At 37.9% G+C, this 19,800-nt stretch overlaps 2 protein-coding genes across 9 annotated transcripts in view; both read right to left on the reverse strand.

Annotated features, from left to right (window-relative positions):
* LOC137191630 (myelin-associated glycoprotein-like) overlaps positions 1–19,800 on the reverse strand; it is a 42,150-nt gene that overhangs the window by 8,830 nt on the left and 13,520 nt on the right. For 5 of the 7 annotated variants that reach the window (XM_067601904.1, XM_067601905.1, XM_067601908.1 and 2 more), the window contains 4 exons: positions 19,668–19,731; positions 16,752–19,576; positions 14,314–14,469; positions 12,344–12,436 (listed from right to left, as the gene is read on the reverse strand). The exons of the other annotated variants lie outside the window; for them this stretch is intronic. In XM_067601904.1, coding sequence (XP_067458005.1) covers positions 19,532–19,576; positions 19,668–19,731 — 109 coding nt within the window. In that variant the 3' untranslated portion in view covers positions 12,344–12,436; positions 14,314–14,469; positions 16,752–19,531. Of the gene's footprint in view, positions 1–12,343; positions 12,437–14,313; positions 14,470–16,751; positions 19,577–19,667; positions 19,732–19,800 lie in introns of those variants that run through there. 7 annotated transcript variants of the gene reach the window in all.
* Positions 4,429–11,755, reverse strand: LOC137191625 (myelin-associated glycoprotein-like). Of its 2 annotated transcripts, XM_067601896.1 has the most exons (10): positions 11,504–11,755; positions 10,544–10,598; positions 10,083–10,445; positions 8,683–8,973; positions 6,620–6,868; positions 6,265–6,525; positions 6,062–6,152; positions 5,671–5,720; positions 5,495–5,558; positions 4,429–5,403 (listed from the first exon to the last, which is right to left on the reverse strand). In XM_067601896.1, the coding sequence occupies exons 2-10, from the start codon at positions 10,575–10,577 to the stop codon at positions 5,286–5,288; spliced, it is 1,521 nt and encodes a 506-aa protein (XP_067457997.1). In that variant the 5' UTR covers positions 10,578–10,598; positions 11,504–11,755; the 3' UTR covers positions 4,429–5,285. The 2 variants fall into 2 exon arrangements, with proteins under 2 accessions (XP_067457997.1, XP_067457998.1); XM_067601897.1 differs by lacking the exon at positions 5,671–5,720 and having other exon boundaries at positions 11,504–11,752.

Here is a 19,800-nt window from a genome sequence, read left to right on the forward strand (position 1 = left end):
TGTCCAAAATTGTATCAGTGTTCTAAAAGTGTAGAACTTATTTTATGTTGCTACCGATTCAACTGTTTCACACCCCAATCACATCTCAAATTCAAAGATTTTCTGTCTGATTTTGAGCTTCAGGACAGATAAAAATGGACTCAACTGCCCTGAGACTTTAAGAGCATTTCTGTTGAATCTCATACATCTGTCTGGAGAAATGAAACTTTTTAAATGTTGTATGATCAAAGATATTTAAAGCGAGAGGAGAACAATTCGTTATGATAGCATAAATAAGGAAGTGGGCATAGTTTGCATTGTTACATTACAATATTTGAAACCTAAATGATCATTATTACCAAAAAATGTGTGTTGTCCCTGGACTTTACTTTACTGTACCAGTGCTCATGAGCCTTTTTTGCTAATTATTGTGATGGGCTCTTGGTTCATTGTGCAAAGTTACTGTAAAATCACATTTGTAAATAAAATAGTAATTCAATATCATGTGGAAAGCAACCAAATTACTGTAAGATGTTCTTGAGTACTGCATCCCGACCTCATGCTGTTCACTGATCTCTGATCCAAGCAAATGACCAGTGAAGTCAAGAAATGGAAAGTACTTAAAAGAAAACATCATGGGAACAACACTTAGATTAAAGATATACTGTTAAAGATGCTTGTTGAAAGTTGCTAATCCAACTTACTTATCATTGTAATGGAGACTTTGTGCTGCAGGTAAGAAAAAATGTCATAGTTTCCAATTTCGATCCTGAAATGAAAAGGCCCACGGTCACTTTGTTGAAGAGGATCAATCTTCAGTGAACAGTTCTTCTGTCTGACATCTCCCAGCAGCTCGGTTCGACCTTGATACTGCTGCGTGATTTCAGAGGCAACAGGGTGATAGATAAGCTTATTTGTGTCCTCATGCCAAGTCCCAGTGAATTGAGTGACCGTCTTCCTCGGATCAGGGTAGTTATATGAGCAGGGAATCACCACACAGGATCCAGGGAGGCCTTTAATTGAAGATGGCACCTGAAGCGTCCAAGACGAATCTTCAGCTTGAATAACTGAAATAAAATGCAGATGAAAAGGTATCTTTACTTGTAATTGTACTTCTTGTGAGCAGTAAATGATTTCTGCTGGATATTCAGAGAATGCGCCATACCTTTCAGGAAAAAGAAGAGAAACAGAGTTTCCATCTTGTTCTCTCAGGGTCAGACCTGCAAATGCAAGTGACAAATATTTCCAGGCTCGTGTGGCACCACTGTCATTTCCCTCTGGTGAGAGATGATTTGTCTAGTTTGCATTCCACTTTTAATACTCCACACATCCACAGTGTCAAACACAAAACCAGTCCTGTGCTCTCAACCATTCTCACCCAAGCTCTATATTTTTTTTCAGGTTTTAATGTCATACACCAATACATAAAAGAGAAAAAAATGCTCAATTTTCTCTGATATTATATTTCTTTTAATACAATTACAACAAATACAACTTCAAATATAGGCTACAAGATTTTGACTCATTTTGACCAATTTAATTTTTGTTTTGTTTCGTAAGGCATGTTAACCACTTCATGAAACTTAGACCTCTGTTCAGCTCATGTTCACTGACCAACAATCCCAGCCAGCAAATTTTATTGTATGGAGATCTAAAACCCTCATTTAAGCCCCTTTAATTGTACTTATACAGCACTGTATTATGGTGGTATTTGTTATTTTGCTACATATTATAGTTTAGATGCACAGGCCGTATGTGCTGAACAAAGAAAACAATACAAAGCAGTAAACAAACCTCAGAGAAGTGATTGTAATTAATGTCAGGTAAATCTCTGCACTAAAATCAAATCAAGAAGCAACACACTCAGCTGGAAGGTTGAATGTATTTGTCCAACAAGCTTGTTTACATATAAGGTTACAAACTGTATTTGCTTCAGAGAAAATATCTCGATAACAGTGTGCTCAGATATAATATAAGATCCAAGTTAAAAGGAAGGGCATATAAAATCATTGAGAAGTCAATGTAAAAAGCAAGTCCTCCTTGAGTATTGCCTTTGGTTAAATGTTAATGCAAATGGTTAACGAGAAGAAAAACTTTTTCTATCAGGAAAATGGCATTTACTGTACCTTACACTGGTATGTGTCTATCACTGATGCAGATGAATCAAGAAAGGATTTTCTTTGCTCACTTGATGTTTACAGATCCTGAAGTCACAGGATGTCTTGTGTCCTGCGTGTATTATTATCTTAACATCGATTTACATCAACATCAAAACTGCATTTGCACCCAGTGCAAAATTAAAAAGAACACCTCTCTACTTTTGCTTCATTCTCCACTCTCACGTTACACTGAGGGCTCACTTCCTGTTCTATTTTTCACTCCTACGGTCTTGTGGTGAGAATGATCACTCTCTTAGCTGAAGCCCTCTATGACAGACATAATCTCTCATGTTACAGGAATATCACAGGTTTTGCTTCTTTGAATATTAAATCCTTGAGGATCCTCTTGCTGAGTTTTTGTGTAGGTTTAATTGTCCATATGGAGTTGAGCAGTTCACGGACCCTGATCTCCAACAAAAGCAGGGTTCAGCATTCCGTCCCTGTTTGGATAAAAACTCTCACTGTCTTGAACAGCTAGGTCAGCATAACGGATGCTGTGTGTGAGGTGGACCTTTTTCACAGAGAAGCTTTTCTTTGTTTTAACACTCCAGAAGTCCTCTTCATATTGTGTCAAGAAATCCTCCAGCTTGACTGCGTCCTCTTTCAGGCGTCCCCAAGACAGTTTCTTAGGAGTAGGAGTGATGAAGCCGGTGGATGCCGAGTTACCCATGACAGGATATTCAATGAGAAAATCTGGGAATTAAAAAACAAAGAAAATGAATGTCTGTTTGTAATTAACTAAAAAATACATGCATGTCAAACTGAGAAATTACCTGAGTTATTACCTGGTTGCCAACAGGTCACAGTGATGTCCCCTCTCACCTCTGGTTTAACACTGAATGAAAGGTGGTCAAGCTCCACCATTTTAAAGACAGTTCTGCTGGGCAGATGGACGGCCTGACTCTGTCTGTCATCAAAGGAACAATTAGTCAGATCTCTCTGAATGAGGTTAAACACAGCAGTAACAATGTAAGTTAATCACTTCTGATGAATGGATCTTACAATCAGTTGTTTATATTAATCAGTCAGTCAATCAATCAATCACAAACCCACTCAATCACAAACACACAATCAAAGAATTAAAACATTTCTTTATGACAAAGGTACCCTTTGTGAATATGTATTCATTGTTTCTATACTGATGCTGTGTACTAAAAACTAGAATAGCTCAATTATATTCACCACATTTGATAGTAAGATCGTATGAATGTTCTGTTACCTCTAAATGTCTCAAGAAAGTCTGATAAACATAAAATTATACTGTCACTGCTCTGAGGATCTGTGAAACCATGATTAAAGTAACTCCTAGAAAACAATTTTTCCTTTCAAAGGTCATAACCTGCAAAGAAATACAACGATGTATGATCTAAAGATGTGCAATGTATAACATTATTCATATGTGCGCTTCACTGAACCTTAAGTATCTGTATTTTTGTTTATTACAGAATGTGCGTTTGTGTTGCCGCTGTTACATTTGTCAATAGTTAATTCTCCTTTGACATTTTCAGTTTCAGTTTCCCCATATTTCACATTTCAGCTTTGTTTTCATGTAGATGGGTTGTTTGAATATTATGATCTGTTTCTACAGTGCTAATAAACTATTTTAGCATGACTGGTTTAGGCCTTATCTCCCAAGCTTCAAATAAATATTTACAAACAAAACCAACCATTTTGTTAATTTGCAGCATCTCTACTTTAACTTAAGCTGCAATTAACTGTAAAATAGATCAATTGTTTATTGATCTTTCTGTAGCATCTCACTCCCCAAAGTCAAAAGTCAGTTTTTCTAACCTCCGAGACAGTCTGGAAAGCCGGTTCCACATGCTAAATGTGACCAAAAATTAAAATAATACATAAATCACATTCTCATAATGCCATGTGGAAGAACTGAAGATGCACATCAGTGAAGCACCACACATTGAATCTGATCTACAACCTTTTTGTATTTACCTGCTGTGAGAGAAAATGCATGAGAGAAATGCTTATTTGTGAAGGAGATGTTCAAATGTTCAGTATATGGATATATGTTCATTAAAGAATGTTTTAATAAATGCCCTGCAATAATGATTTAATCTGCAGGGCCTCTGTCTCTCTGACATTCATGGTCTCTCACAAAAGAGACCATGGTTGCATGATCTGTGCTATTCTATAAGAACTGACTGTTTCCTGTAATCCTTTAAGTTTTTGTTGAGACCGTATCCATGTATACGTTGTGCCAAAAGCTTCTGTGACATCAGATGTTCATTTTCAATAAACTTCATGTATTCAAGTAAGAATCAACTGGAGCCTGTAAAGTTTCTTTATCTTTATTCTTCATCAAAGTGTATATTGGACAGATATTGATCAAGTACAAGATTTCTCCAACAAACTGCCGTTGTCGGCAAGGAATCCAAGACAGACGGACACTGGGTAAGTAATAAGAATTATTTTATTTTCTTTGTCTTACCCTGTGTGCCTCTTGACAATATTCCAAAAAAACAAATTAGAAATTGTACTTAAAAGGAATATTTGGCTTAATATATGTGAATTGCAGTGACTGTTTTTCCCTTGCTTGAAGTGTGCTTAGGGCATGACTCACTCTGGCAGCAGAGAGAAAAAGGAGAGAGAGAAACACACTTTGAGTGTGGTGTAGTAATCCCACAGCCACCACAGATGCCTTTAATTCACAATGTAAATGTAAACCCACAACAGTCAGGGATACAGATATAAGAGTAACTGCAGGACCCTCTGCACCTCCCATAGATCGGCCGCCATCTGACAGTGAATCCAGTAGCGCAGGACCAGTTCAGACCTCCGCTCAGACAAACACTCAGACTATTGCTCAGACAGGTAAAAAGTTAAATAGCTGGGAGAGAGATGCAGACAGAAAAGGTAGAAACTAAAATACTTAAACCTAGTGACACTGTGGGCAAGAAAACAGACAATAAAGCTTCACAAAAAGCACTAAAACAACAAATAGAACAGGTGACTGCAATAAAGTTTTGTTTCTGGACTACAGAAAAACATGCAGACACAAAAGATCATGAGTAATAGGATTATTTTCAAACAGAATACTTTTGAAAAATATATGTAAACTGAATATATGTGAAATGTACTGTACAGAAAATAGCACATCAACAGTTGCAACTGTCTTGACCCACATAATAATCACATCAGTGAGAGGACACACAGATGGACTGCAGCAGTTCTCCTGGAGCAATCAGGAATGTTCTTGTTCATATTATGTATTGGCGTATATTGCATCATCGTCAGTTGTCCATTTAGTCTGTTTAAGAAATAAGATGAACTTACTCTCTTCTTTTATGCATGGAAATAATAAAATAAAACTCTTGAGCAATAAAGAAAACATAACATACCTCCATGTTGCCATATATATGATCATTGCTAGGGTACTGTTCATCATCATAGCACGTCTCTTTCCTGAGGACAAAAGACAAACACAATTTCACATTAATTACACAGACACACTCTCTTACTGCAAGTTTTGAAACTAATCATTTGTTTATTCTAAACTGAGGTGAATATTTAAAACCTTGGTGTTGTAGAGTACTGGGTGACCGCACATCTCCAGATCTCCCCCTACTGGTAGAATAATGGTATCTAATTTAGGACATTGAAAAAAACCTGTTGACATGCTGAGCACACACTATCATGCTCTGAAACCACTTGCAAGCTGATCTGCTCTGCAAATTGTGGTCAAAGGCCCATTTCTGCTCCATAAATAGACATACATTTCCTATGCATAGAGACACATGACCTATATTTGACAAGTAGATTGAACATTGTGATACATTTCTGCATACATTGTTGTTCTGATGTTTATAAAATGTTTCACACTTTTTAAATGCAGTTAAATATAGTTGGAAAACATGACTAAAAAGAGAAACATAATTAATTTTAGAACATTTTCTGTAAAGGCCTACCATTTCTTAACCACTGCCACCACTATCAGTATCACCAAAATCGCAGCTGCAGCTCCACTGGCGATGGCAAGATAAAGAGTCGGTATCTCACCTGTTTAAACAGAAACCATATGGTGTCAGTTTCCTCTTATCTATATGGTAACAGTCTGGAGGCACATCATACAGACATGTAATACATACTTGAAATTCTAAATATTTCTTACTTTTATCCGGTAAAGTTAGTGTGATGTTGGCATTGCCCACCGTGTTGTTTACCACACAGTGGACAAATCCAGATGATCCAAAGTTTGCCTGCAGAGTCCCGATGGTAACAGGGCCATTGATTTCTACCTTGGTGCTTGACAGGACTCTGTTAGAAAGCAAAAAATGGACCATGCTGGAGGGCTTGGACTCTACAATGCAGATGCACTTCACCATATCCCCCTCTGAGTAGCAAGAAGAGTCATTCCTAATCTCAGGGGCATCTGTAAAACAAAAAAAATAGATAAAAGATTATAAATTATGAGCCCCCCACACTCAAATCAAATTCTCACCTTCATCATTACACTGTTCACTCACATGACACGTTGAGCTGAACAGGGCTTGATCTGCCTTGTCCCATTTTGTTGATGGCAATACAATACAGGGCACCTGTGTGTCTGGAGACGTTTTTCAGCATGTAGAGGTTTCCCTTGTGCAGTTGAGCACCAGTGTCACTTCGCCACTCAAAGTTGCTGGCAGGGTGAGCATCACTGGTGCATTTCAGCCTCACATCCTCTCCCTCCTTTACATTTGACTTGTATTCAACCTTCACATTCACAGGGGCATCTGAATGGAAACACATAATTAAAGGATATGGCTGGCAATTTTCTGTATTTTTCTTGTTATTGATAAATCTCATGTGCAATGCCAAACCAACAATGAACTGAACCCTACTTACAAGTATTGTGTGTGTATCCAAAGCCTGATGTAAGTTCTTTTAGAAATTTACAATGTGGCACAAGTATGATATTTCAGGCTTTGGATACAAACAAAATACTTGTAAGTAGGATCAGTTCATTGGTGCTTTGAGCTAAATGTTAACAACAGCATTGCAACATCTTTACTGACAATGCCAACATGCTGATGTTCAGCAGGTATGATGTTTAACATGTTAACTGTCCTATATCATAGCTCCCTTTAGCGTGTTGGCAAAATGATAATGAGCACTACACACAAAGTGCATCTGAGGCTGGGAATGGTGTATTTAGTCATAAACCAGAGAACCAGACCATTTAAATTTATTTTGGATTTGATGGAAAGGTCAGGGGATTAGCAAAATGATTACAATTCATGCTGAGGGGCAATTAATGTGTGTAATCAATCCATTTGTTGAAAAATCACAAATGTAAACCTCATGGTGTTGCTAGACAAAAAGCCAAGGAATCATCCTTGAATGTTTGTATAAAATTTTATGACAATCCATCCAAGAGAGATATAGATGAAAGGGGCCAAAATAACTTTGTAAAGCCATTAAAGAAAAGGTTCACAATTTTTCAAGTGTGTCTTAAAACAACAGTCAGGTGCCCACATGAATACTGAAAGAGGTTTTCATTCCTCCTGTTCATACTGGCTATTAAAAGATCTTCAAATGTGCTTTCAATGTAAGTAACAGGGCCAGAAATCCACAGTGTGTCCACACGTCATTTTGTGCAAAAGTGCATTTAAAAATTTATCTGAAGCTGATATGAGGCTTCAGCAGTCTGAGTTAATCAAATCAAGTGGATATCTGCCACAATTACAGTCTTTTAGCATCAAATTCCCTCTTTGTGTTTCCTCAGACAGTGTTTCCCTGTTGAGCTGCAGTGGAAGAATAGTAACAAAAAGAGGAACTTTGGCACTAATAACGTGGAAAGATATCTACTTGATTTGATTAATTTGGGAAGGTGAAGCTTCATATTAGCTTCGGATGAACTTTTAACTATATTTTAGCATATAAAGAGGCTTGTAGATTGAGGACCCCATCACTTATGTACATTGTACACTTACTTACAAGTACATTATGAGGGGATCTTCTAATGGTCAGTATGAACAAGAAGAATGATCATGGCAAGGAAAACATTTCAATGTTCATTTGGACATCTGACTGTTGTTTTAAGACAGACTTGAAAAATTGGGAACCCATCCTTTAAGCAGGTTTAAGATGCAACTGAAGAATCACAGAAGCAGACAGATTGGATTAGATAATATCTTCATGCAGCCAGCTCATCCAGTGTACAGTAAGTGGTGCAGCATAATGCAGTTTTTCCCACACTATGAATTCTGTACTTGGAGTCCTCTGATTCATGAAGCCATGGTATGTGTGTGCATGTGTGTTGTTAGCTTACACATTGGGAAAAAATAAATCCAGTATGTATAACAACATATGGTTTGGTTGATTTAAGTTTCATTTCCAGATTTATTCTCAAAGGCATTTAACTGATGCGTTTTAACCCTGATTTGGTCTTATTCTTTAACAATTTTCACTTGATTTTGATATTAATTCAAAGTCTTTTTGCCATATTTTTGCACTCACTGTAGTGCTATATAAACAAACTTTTACTTACCTACGTAGCATATTTTCAGCACTGGCTTTTATTATTGCCACTGCCATATACACTTACATTTCACTTTGAGGACCTTGGATGTTTTCTGGTGCTGCCCTCCCTTGTATGTTACGGTGCATTGTAAAGGCTTGTTGTTATCAGTGCGGGTGGGTTGAAAGGTCAGCGTGGACGTTGCTTCCCACTGGCCATTTTCAAGCTGCTGTGGTTGGAAATGTTCTTGTCCAGAGTGACTCCAGGTGAAGACAGGGGGAGAGGCGGGGCAGGAGTGAGACACAGAGCAGGACGCAGACACCTTTACGCCTTCCTCCACTTCCTCTTTCACAGCGAAATTGATGGGATTTGGTTCAGCTAGAACAACATACAACAAGTTTCATGATAAGAAAAGATTGTGAAGGCTTTTGTACAGAAAAAGGAGGTGGGAGCACATTGTGTCTTTTATATTCTGTTTATATATTAAATAATTTTATAAGCACTTAAGTTGACAAAGATAAAATAAAAAATCTTGAAAATCACAAATCATGAAATTGCTGGAATGACATAAGGTTACCAAAATACAACACCAGAACTGAATACTAAAATATGTTATGAAGGGATGTGGGGTAAAGGTATAGAAAGATTTTACAGTTCTATTCAGATTTATTCAGTGTTTCCAAAAAATAATAATATATTCAACTCTTGTCCAAAATTATATCAGTGTTCTAAAAGTGTAGAACTTTTTTTATGTTGCTACCGATTCAACTGTTTCACACCCAAATCACATCTCAAATTCAAAGATTTTCTGTCTGATTTTGAGCTTCAGGACAGATAAAAATGGACTCAACTGCCCTGAGACTTTAAGAGCATTTCTGTTGAATCTCATACATCTGTCTGGAGAAATGAAACTGTTTAAATGTTGTATGATCAAAGATATTTAAAGCGAGAGGAGAACAATTCGTTATGATAGCATAAATAAGGAAGTGGGCATAGTTTGCATAGTTGTCGACATTACAGTGTTTGAAACCTAAATGACCGTTATTACCAAAAAATGTGTGTTGTCTTTGGACTTTTTTTGAGGACGCTAAAACTGAAATTTTGCAGGAAAAGACAACTGAAATAAACTATAGAGGTGAAGGCTGCTGTATGGTTAAAAAGTACCTTTACTGTACCAGTGCTCATGAGCCTTTTTTGCCAGTTATTGTAATGTATTCTTGGTTCATTGTGCAAACTTAAAGTAATATCACATTTGTAAAAATAAAATAAAATAGTAATTCAATATCATGTGGAAAGCAACCAAATTACTGTAAGATGTTCTTGAATACTGCATCCCGACCTCATGCTGTTCACTGATCTCTGATCCGAGGAAATGACCAGTGAAGTCAAGAAATGCAAATTACTTAAAGGAAAATATCATGGGACCAACACTTAGATTAAAGACATACTGTTAAAGATGCTTGTTGAAAGTTGCTAATCCAACTTACTTATCATTGTAATGGAGACTTTGTTCTGCAGGTAAGAAAAAATGTCATAGTTTCCAATTTCGATCCTGAAGTGAAAAGGCCCACGGTCACTTTGTTGAAGAGGATCAATCTTCAGTGAACAGTTCTTCTGTCTGACATCTCCCAGCAGCTCGGTTCGACCTTGATACTGCTGCGTGATTTCAGAGGCAACAGGGTGATAGATAAGCTTATTTGTGTCCTCATGCCAAGTCCCAGTGAATTGAGTGACCGTCTTCCTCGGATCAGGGTAGTTATATGAGCAGGGAATCACCACACAGGATCCAGGGAGGCCTTTAACTGAAGATGGCGCCTGAAGCGTCCAAGACAAGGCTTCAGCTTGAATAACTGAAATGAAATGCAGATGAAAAGGTATCTTTACTTGTAATTGTACTTCTTGTGAGCAGTAAATGATTTCTGCTGGATATTCAGAGAATGCGCCATACCTTTCAGGAAAAGGAAGAGAAACAGAGTTTCCATTTTGTTCTCTCACGGTCAGACCTGCAAATAAAGTGACAAATATTTCCAGGCTCGTGTGGCACCACTGTCATTTCCCTCTGGTGACAGATGACTTGTCAAGTTTGCATTGCACTTTTAATACTCCACACATCCACAGTGTCAAACACAAAACCAGTCCTGTGCTCTCAACCATTCTCACCCAAGCTCTATATTTTTCAGGTTTTAATGTCATACATCAATACATAAAAGAGAAAAAAATGCTCAATTTTCTCTGATATTATATTTCTTTTAATACAATTACAACAAATACAACTTCAAATATAGGCTACAAGATTTTGACTCATTTTGACCAATTTTATTTTTGTTTTGTTTCGTAAGGCATGTTAACCACTTCATGAAACTTAGACCTCTGTTCAGCTCATGTTCACTGACCAACAATCCCAGCCAGCAAATTTTATTGTATGGAGATCTAAAACCCTCACTTAAGCCCCTTTAATTGTACTTATACAGCACTGTATTATGGTGGTATTTGTTATTTTGCTACATATTATAGTTTAGATGCACAGGCCGTATGTGCTGAACAAAGAAAACAATACAAAGCAGTAAACAAACCTCAGAGAAGTGATTATAATTAATGTCAGGTAAATCTCTGCACAAAAATCAAATCAAGAAGCAACACACTCAGCTGGAAGGTTGAATGTATTTGTCCAACAAGCTTGTTTACATATAAGGTAACAAACTATATTTGCTTCAGAGAAAATATCTCGATAACAGTGTGCTCAGATATAATATAAGATCCAAGTTGAAAGGAAGGGCATATAAAATCAAATGTTAAAAGTCAATGTAAAAAGCAAATCCTCCTTGAGTATTGCCTTTGGTTAAATGTTAATGCAAATAGTTAATGAGAAGAAAAACTTTTTCTATCAGGAAAATGGCATTTACTGTACCTTACACTGGTATGTGTCTATCACTGATGCAGATGAATCAAGAAAGGATTTTCTTTGCTCACTTGATGTTTACAGCTCCTGAAGTCACAGGATGTCTTGTGTCCTGCGTGTATTATTATCTTAACATCGATTTACATCAACATCAAAACTGCATTTGCACCCAGTGCAAAATTAAAAAGAACACCTCTCTACTTTTGCTTCATTCTCCACTCTCACGTTACACTGAGGGCTCACTTCCTGTTCTTTTTTTCACACCTATGGTTTTGTGGTGAGAATGATCACTCTCTTAGCTCTATGACAGACATAATCTCTCATGTTACAGGAATATCACAGGTTTTGCTTCTTTGAATATTAAATCCTTGAGGATCTTCTTGCTGAGTTTTTGTGTAGGTTTAATTGTCCACATGGAGTTGAGCAGTTCATGGACCCTGATCTCGAAAAAAAAGCAGGGTTCAGCATTCCGTCCCTGTTTGGATAAAAACTCTCACTGTTTTGAACAGCTAGGTCAGCATAACGGATGCTGTGTGTGAGGTGGACCTTTTTCACAGAGAAGCTTTTCTTTGTTTTAACACTCCAGAAGTCCTCTTCATATTGTGTCAAGAAATCCTCCAGCTTGACTGTGTCCTTTTTCAGGCGTCCCCAAGACAGTTTCTTAGGAGTAGGAGTGATGAAGCCGGTGGATGCCGAGTTACCCATGACAGGATATTCAATGAGAAAATCTGGGAATTAAAAAACAAAGAAAATGAATGTCTGTTTGTAATTAACTAAAAAATACATGCATGTCAAACTGAAAAATTACCTGAGTTATTAACTGGTTGCCAACAGGTCACAGTGATGTCCCCTCTCACCTCTGGTGTAATGTTGAATGAGAGGTGGTCAAGCTCCACCATTTTAAAGACAGTTCTGCTGGGCAGATGGACGGCCTGACTCTGTCTGTCATCAAAGGAACAATTAGTCAGATCAGTAACAATACAACTTAATCACTGCTGATTAATACATCTTACAATCAGTTGTTTGCATTAATCAGTCAGTCAATCAATCACTCACAAACCCACCCAATCACAAACACACAATGAATTAAAACTAGAGATGCACGATATTGGATTTTTTGCCGATATCCAAGTCATTGTGGCCGATTGCCGATACTGATATATGCACTTTTTTTTCCAGCTGGCTGAGACTATAATGCATGCAAGCATAGATTGTACTAAGTATGATCAAGAAGGACAATATATGAAGGAAGAACTTAGGAAGACTGGAGTTCAGGAGCTCAGCATTAAAACTTTAATGAACCTGCCAAGTGGGTGGAGCAGTAGAGTTTTCTTTGAGTTAATTAGACAGACAGGATTAATGTGTAGGATTTAATCTCTGGTCCACACTCTGGAGCAGAAGGTGGCGGTAATGCACCTAATACACTGGTTGCCAGCTGCCATTACAAATCAAAATGAAGAAATTTTCCCAAACAGAGTGGTACATCCTGTCAGACGAAGTGTTTCCTATCTGTTTGGCCAAGTATAGCAGCTCCTCGATGGACTGTTTCATCCTGACAGTCTCGGTGTTTCCTTCACAGGCTCTACTTCACTCAAGCTGCCCGTCAGACCAGCTGCTTCTTCCCACAACCAAGCCCCGGTTTGTCACTCAGGTTAAAGTGGGAAGAAGCAGCGGGTCTGACGGACAGCTGAGTGAAGTGGAGCCTGCAGAGGAAACCCCTGGACTGTCAGGGTGAAACAGTCCGTCGAGGGAAGCACAGTCAAGTGGCGTTTGAGAAGGCGACATATCGGCCTCTCAAATCAGCAGACTTTGCTGATGCCGATATTTCATTTTAGAGCTTTTATCGGCCGATACCGATGACGTGCCGATAATATCGTGCATCCCTAATTAAAACATTTTTTATGACAAAGGTACCCTTTGTGAATATGTATTCATTGTCTCTATACTGTTGCTGTGTACTGAAAACTAGAATAGCTCAATTATATTCACCACATTTGATAATAAGATAGTATGAATGTTCTGTTACCCCTAAATACCTCAAGAAAGTCTGATAAACATAAAATTATACAGTCACTGCTCTGAGGATCTGTGAAACCGTGATGAGAGTCACTACAAGAAAATAATTTTACACCTAAAACTGTTCAGTATCCTCCCCAAAGTCATGTCTAGCTCAAAGAATTATCAATGATATGAGGATCCAAACCTCCCTTTCAGAGGTCATAACCCGCAAAGAGATACACTGATGTATGATCTAAAGATGTGTCATGCGTAACGTTATTCATATGTATTTTTGTTTATTATACAATGTGATTTTTGTTGCCACTGTTACATTTGTCAATAGTTAATTCTCCTCCGACATTTTCAGTTTAGGTTTCGCTATATTTCACATTTCAACTTTGTTTTCATGTAGATGGGTTATTTGAATATTATAATCTGTTTCACCAGTGCTAATAAACTATTTTAGCATGACTGCTTTAGGCCTCATCTCCCAAGCTTCAAATAAAGGTTCACAAACAAAACCAACCATTTTGTTACTTGGCAGCATCTCTACTTTAACTTAAGCTGCAGTGTCATAGTGGGCAGAAAGACAAATCAGGGAGCGGTTACTACCCTTCACTCACTTTTGTTAGTTAAATTTGCATCACTATAACCAAACTGCTGCAAGTAAAACATCTCCACAGATTACATAAAAATAGCCTCCCTCTGCTCAAAGAAAACTTTACTTCAATTCTTCTACGTGCTTCAACTTGAGCTAACTTTAACCAATCTGATGAGAAGAACTACTGAATTTCATGAACTCTTCATCACGCTTCACTTACTGAGTTTGTCTCCAGGCATTGTTTCACTCTTCAGTGACATCTACGGCTGTGTATCAGTCTTAAAGCACCACCATCTGACATGAAGGAGTACTGAAAGTGGCCAATTCATTAAAAACATTCATGGCAGTCGGGGTGTATTTCATCTCATTGTCCACACTGCAAAAAGGAAATTTAAGAAAGTTATATCTTATTTTAGGATGATTAAATCTTATTTTTTCTTGTCAAAGACAAATAATCTTGTCAAGCACCATATGCACTACACATAATGGACTGGATTCAAGGTAACTGGTCTTAATATGCTAGGTTTTGTTGAAATGTTAATATACTATGTATTCCACGTGTTGAAACAGTGCCGCTGCTCTGTATACGCAGAGTATGCAGAGCGCGTGGGGCGCAGTACCAGGCAGGCTGGCCCCCAAAATTGAGGTTGATAAAAATGTCATGATAATTATCACATTATTACATTTTAACACAAACTGAAAAAATATATAAATTACTTATGGACAGGCCCATCGTTGGTTTTTTCATTGTATGTACTCTATCACTCAATTCAGGCAAATTAGATGTTTTTACCCAATGTAAGAAAGGAGCCCCCCCCCCCAAAATGGTACAACTTTCAAAGCCCTCGTCTGTTCGCTTTGAATGAGGCCATAAGCGGAGAGACTATACTGGTAGAGGGGGTGGCCGCCCCAGGGCCCACGCTCAGTAGGGGCCCGCTGGGGGCGTGGCGGTTGACCTCGCGGGTGCAGCAGGAATAGGAGAACTTAACTCTCTCAGCTTCTTCTATTCACTCTCTATGGTAGTTCTTATCAATGGGTTGCAATGGCAGATGGCTATTTCTGCTCGTTAACTCTGCGGAAAGTGAAGACCGCAGAAACAGCGATTCAAAGTTTATGACTGACTTCGCTGAAAACTTTATCCAAAATATATTATATTCGCGTCTTTTTATATTTAAGGTGAATGAAACTTGCCAGACAAAGTTTCAGCCTTCTGAGGCTCATTAAGGGCTATTTGCGTTCATGTTTGAATGAGGCCACTTTGCTGTGTGTTGAGCGGGACATAAACACTAATAAGGACTAAATGGTTGGCGGGTTTGAAGGAGATGATGAAGGAGAGGAGGATGAAGTTTTAAAAGGGACCGTGATATGTGCAAAGTTTGTTTAACTGTGCGCATTATTTTGTTCCACGGAGGATGGAGAAATACACAAATGGAACTAACGTTACACTAAACTACAGCAGTCTAAGCAGGGGACAACAACTTGTGAGTGAAACATCCATAATTAGTCTTTATTAACTTAAAAGTTGGTTATGAAGAAATCAGTCATAATGTTAGATTAATGTGTTGTTTAACTCCATGCTTGCCGCATCCCAGCACCTGTCTGTGTCACTGCCTGTGGTGTTGTAGACTGTCCACTTTGTATTTGAATAGGCCTTGCAGTGTTGTACACAGCTGTGTCTATTTTATGTTTGTTATTCCCGTGTTAGAAAGACATGGTACTGAGACAGAGCAGCTGGCTTGTCGCTATCTATTGGTGGTGGTGCTGAACTGTTCGTCAGTCAGTGTATGTAGAGCACCACATGCTGTCCTGAGTGCTGAAACATTTGAACGCGGCTGGCAACCTGTTTTCTTTTTTGTTCTCCAGAACAAGCCTGTCTCAAAGTGGCTTCACTGTATGTTTCCTGAGACATAGGCTTGCATGGCTCAATAACAATTTGTGATTATGAATAGGATATATCAGCTATTTTACAGTTGCGCATTTTAAAATAACTGTTTTAGAAAGGCCCCTTGAGAATGCTTTGCCCCCTCTGTGCTGAGAGTCTAGCTCCGCTCCAACATGAATCTCTGAAAAAAATCTGAAAAATGGAAGAAGAGAAAACTGGGCCCCCATGACCAATTATGCTCAGGGCCTCCAAATGGTTAGCAGCGGCCCTGTGTTGAAATGTAGATATTCAATGTTCCTGTGGTTTGCAGAAACGTAAACTGCCATGGTTTTATTCTGGTGACCAGGCTGGACATAGCTAATTTAACTAATAACTAAGGGCAAATATGTCAGATTGTGAAATTTTCATGAAATTCGAGTATAGCCATCACTCAAAGTTTACTGAATGTCGAGGGTTTGTCATTCAATACCCCCCTCCTTCCCCCATAGAGGACAAAGGCATTACAATCGAGCAATGATGAAACAACCACTACAGAGAGAAGACAATTCAAGATTTAGGCTAATGCACAAGAATCAAGGTTTACAATACTGAAACAAGAAGTTGTTATTATTAGATGGAAAAACAGGTTTACAACATTTCTCATTTAATGTAGTCACTTGGAGATTAAAAACATTTTTCAATTTGATGTCAAGGTTTATGAAGGTTGTGTGAAAATCACACATTTAAATTAAATTCTTAAATGAAATTCTACATGATGAATCAAGGAAACTTCTCACCTATAGCAGTGAAGTTCTGTTTTTCACTTCTCATGTTTAGACTCTTCTGATTCGTACATAGAAAAAGGAGAACAAAAAATAACAGGATGATATCTGACATATAAATACAAGCACTTGTTTTATCAAAAGTAACAAGAATACACCCATCAGATGAGTGACGCATTGATATGTGAAGGTTTGCAGTCAGAACAAACCAGAACTAGTTGACCGTAATTAATTGTAAAATAGATCAATTGTTTATTGATCTTTCTGTAGCATCTCACTCCCCAAAGTCAAAAGCCAGTTTTTCTAACCTCTGAGACAGTGTGGAAAGCCGGTTCCACATGCTAAATGTGACCAAAAAATAAAACAAAAATTAAAACAATACGTAAATCACATTCTCTGTGGAAGAATTGAAAATGCACATCAGTGAAGCACCACACACTGAATCTGATCTACAACCTTTTTGTATTTACCTGCTGTGAGAGAAAATGCACGAGAGAAATGCTCATTTGTGAAGGAGACGTTCAAATGTTCAGTATATGGATATATGTTCATTAAAGAATGTTTTAATAAATGCCCTGCAATAATGATTTAATCTGCAGGGCCTCTGTCTCTCTGACATTCATGGTCTCTCACAAAAGATGTTTTATGTTCGGGGCGCCAGCATATGAGATAAGGTGGTAGCCTTGGATGGGTAACAAAGCTATCTTTGTTATTTACAGTTAAAGTTCACTCTGATCCTGTGTGCCGAAGTGTTCCTTCCTTTCAGGTTGAATGATCTGTGCTATATTATAAGAACTGACTGTTTCCTGTAATCCTTTAAGTTTTTGTTGAGACTATATCCATGTATATGTTGGGCCAAAGGCTTCTGTGACGTCAGATGTTCATTTTCAATAAACTTCATGTATTCAAGTAAGAATCAAATGGAGCCTGTAAAGTTTCTTTATCTTTATTCTTCATCAAAGCATGTATTGGACAGATATTGAACAAGTACAAGATTGTTGGCAAGGAGTGCAACACAGACGGACACTGGGTAAGTAAAAAGAATTATTTTATTTTCTTTGTCTTACCCTGTGTGCCTCTTGACAATATTCCAAAAAAATAAATTAGAAATTGTACTTAGAAGGAATATTTGGCTTAATATATGTGAATTGCAGTGACTGCTTTTCCCTTGCTTGAAGTGTGCTTAGGGCATGACTCACTCTGGCAGCAGAGAGAAAAAGGAGGGAGAGAAACACACTCTGAGTGTGGTGTAGTAATCCCACAGCCACCACAGATGCCTTTAATTCACAATCTAAATGTAAACCCACAAGAGCATCCAGTTGCATCGAATGTATGAAATATATGTTGTATTGTGTAAGTTGATGCTGTTTTAGTTACCTTACAGGAAACTACCTCATGTTACTCTAACTCATATGATACTGTTTGTTGTTCTCATCCATCTCTTCTAAAATCTGTAAGTACAAAACCTTTTTTCCTTTTGTTTCTTGGTTTATGATCCTCATCCATTGTTACCGTTCTGTAAGTAGTGAAATGTGCCTCTAAAACGGCCTCGAACAACACTAAAGCTCAGGCAATAGAAATGACACTTCCGGAAATTCCTAAACACTTACAATCCAAAATAAACCAGATTTGAAGGGGGAAAAAAAAGGCAAACAAAGATGTTGCTTTAGAAGCTGGATAGTACATTGTATTGCCCTTTATTTATGAAATAAGTATGTGGACTGACGGAGAATGGCCAATTGCTGGGTCATTCTCCTCCAAAAAGATGAAAATGATGACGGACATCATGAAATCCAGGAAAAGGACAACTGATTAGGAATATCGGTAAACGTGCAAGTGCATATCACAGTGGGAAAAGATGGCATCAGAAGTCTGCTCTCCAAAGTCACCAAAGACACCTAAAAGCTAACGTGTGTCTTTCTCTGGGTCCCCAGATGACTCAGATGAAGTTAAAATGGTCATATCAAAAACAGATGAAATTTACAAAATATGCACAAATGTAAGCTCCAACACTCTCCCACTGCTTAGTAATGCTATAATGCTGAAACATTCTGAAATATGTCAGATCAAGCTTAAACATCTGAACCAAGTGGAAAAAGAAGCTGCTGCCATGTGCTATGCATGGGCTAATTTGCACCCGCATCCATGGTTTTCTTTCAGTGAGAGTTGTGTTTTTAAAATTGCTGGCCTTCATGCAAAAAGAACAGCTAATCACACTGGCAGTTTATGGTCGTTTATAGAATATGCCACCGCGCTGCTGAACACTGATGTTACAGTCAGGGATACAAATATGCAGGACCCTCTGCAAATCCCATAGATCGGCCGCCATCTGACAGTGAATCCAGTAGCGCAGGACCAGTTCAGACCTCCGCTCAGACAAGCACTCAGACTATTGCTCAGACAGGTAAAAAGTTAAATAGCTGGGAGAGAGATGCAGACAGAAAAGGTAGAAACTAAAATACTTAAACCAAGTGACACTGTGGGCAAGAAAACAGACAATAAAGCTTCACAAAAAGCACTAAAACAACAAATAGAACAGGTGACTGCAATAAAGTTTTGTTTCTGGACTACAGAAAAACATGCAGACACAAAAGATCATGAGTAATAGGATTATTTTCAAACAGAATACTTTTGAAAGATATATGTGAACAGAATATATGTGAACTGTACTGTACAGAAAATAGCACATCAACAGTTGCAACTGTCTTGACCCACATAATAATCACATCAGTGAGAGGACACACAGATGGACTGCAGCAGTTCTCCTGGACCAATCAGGAATGTTCTTGTTCATATTATGCATTGGTGTATATTGCATCATCGTTTGTTGTCCATTCAGTCTGTTTAAGAAATAAGATGAACTTACTCTCTTCTTTTATGCATGGAAATAATAAAATAAAACTCTTGAGCAATAAGGAGAACATAACATACCTCCATGTTGCCATATATATGATCATTGCTAGGGTACTGTTCATCATCATAGCACGTCTCTTTCCTGAGGACAGAAGACAAACACAATTTCACATTAATTACACAGACACACTCTCTTACTGCAAGTTTTGAA

This window comes from Thunnus thynnus, chromosome 10, assembly GCF_963924715.1.
Source record: "Thunnus thynnus chromosome 10, fThuThy2.1, whole genome shotgun sequence".
NCBI lineage: Eukaryota > Metazoa > Chordata > Actinopteri > Scombriformes > Scombridae > Thunnus > Thunnus thynnus.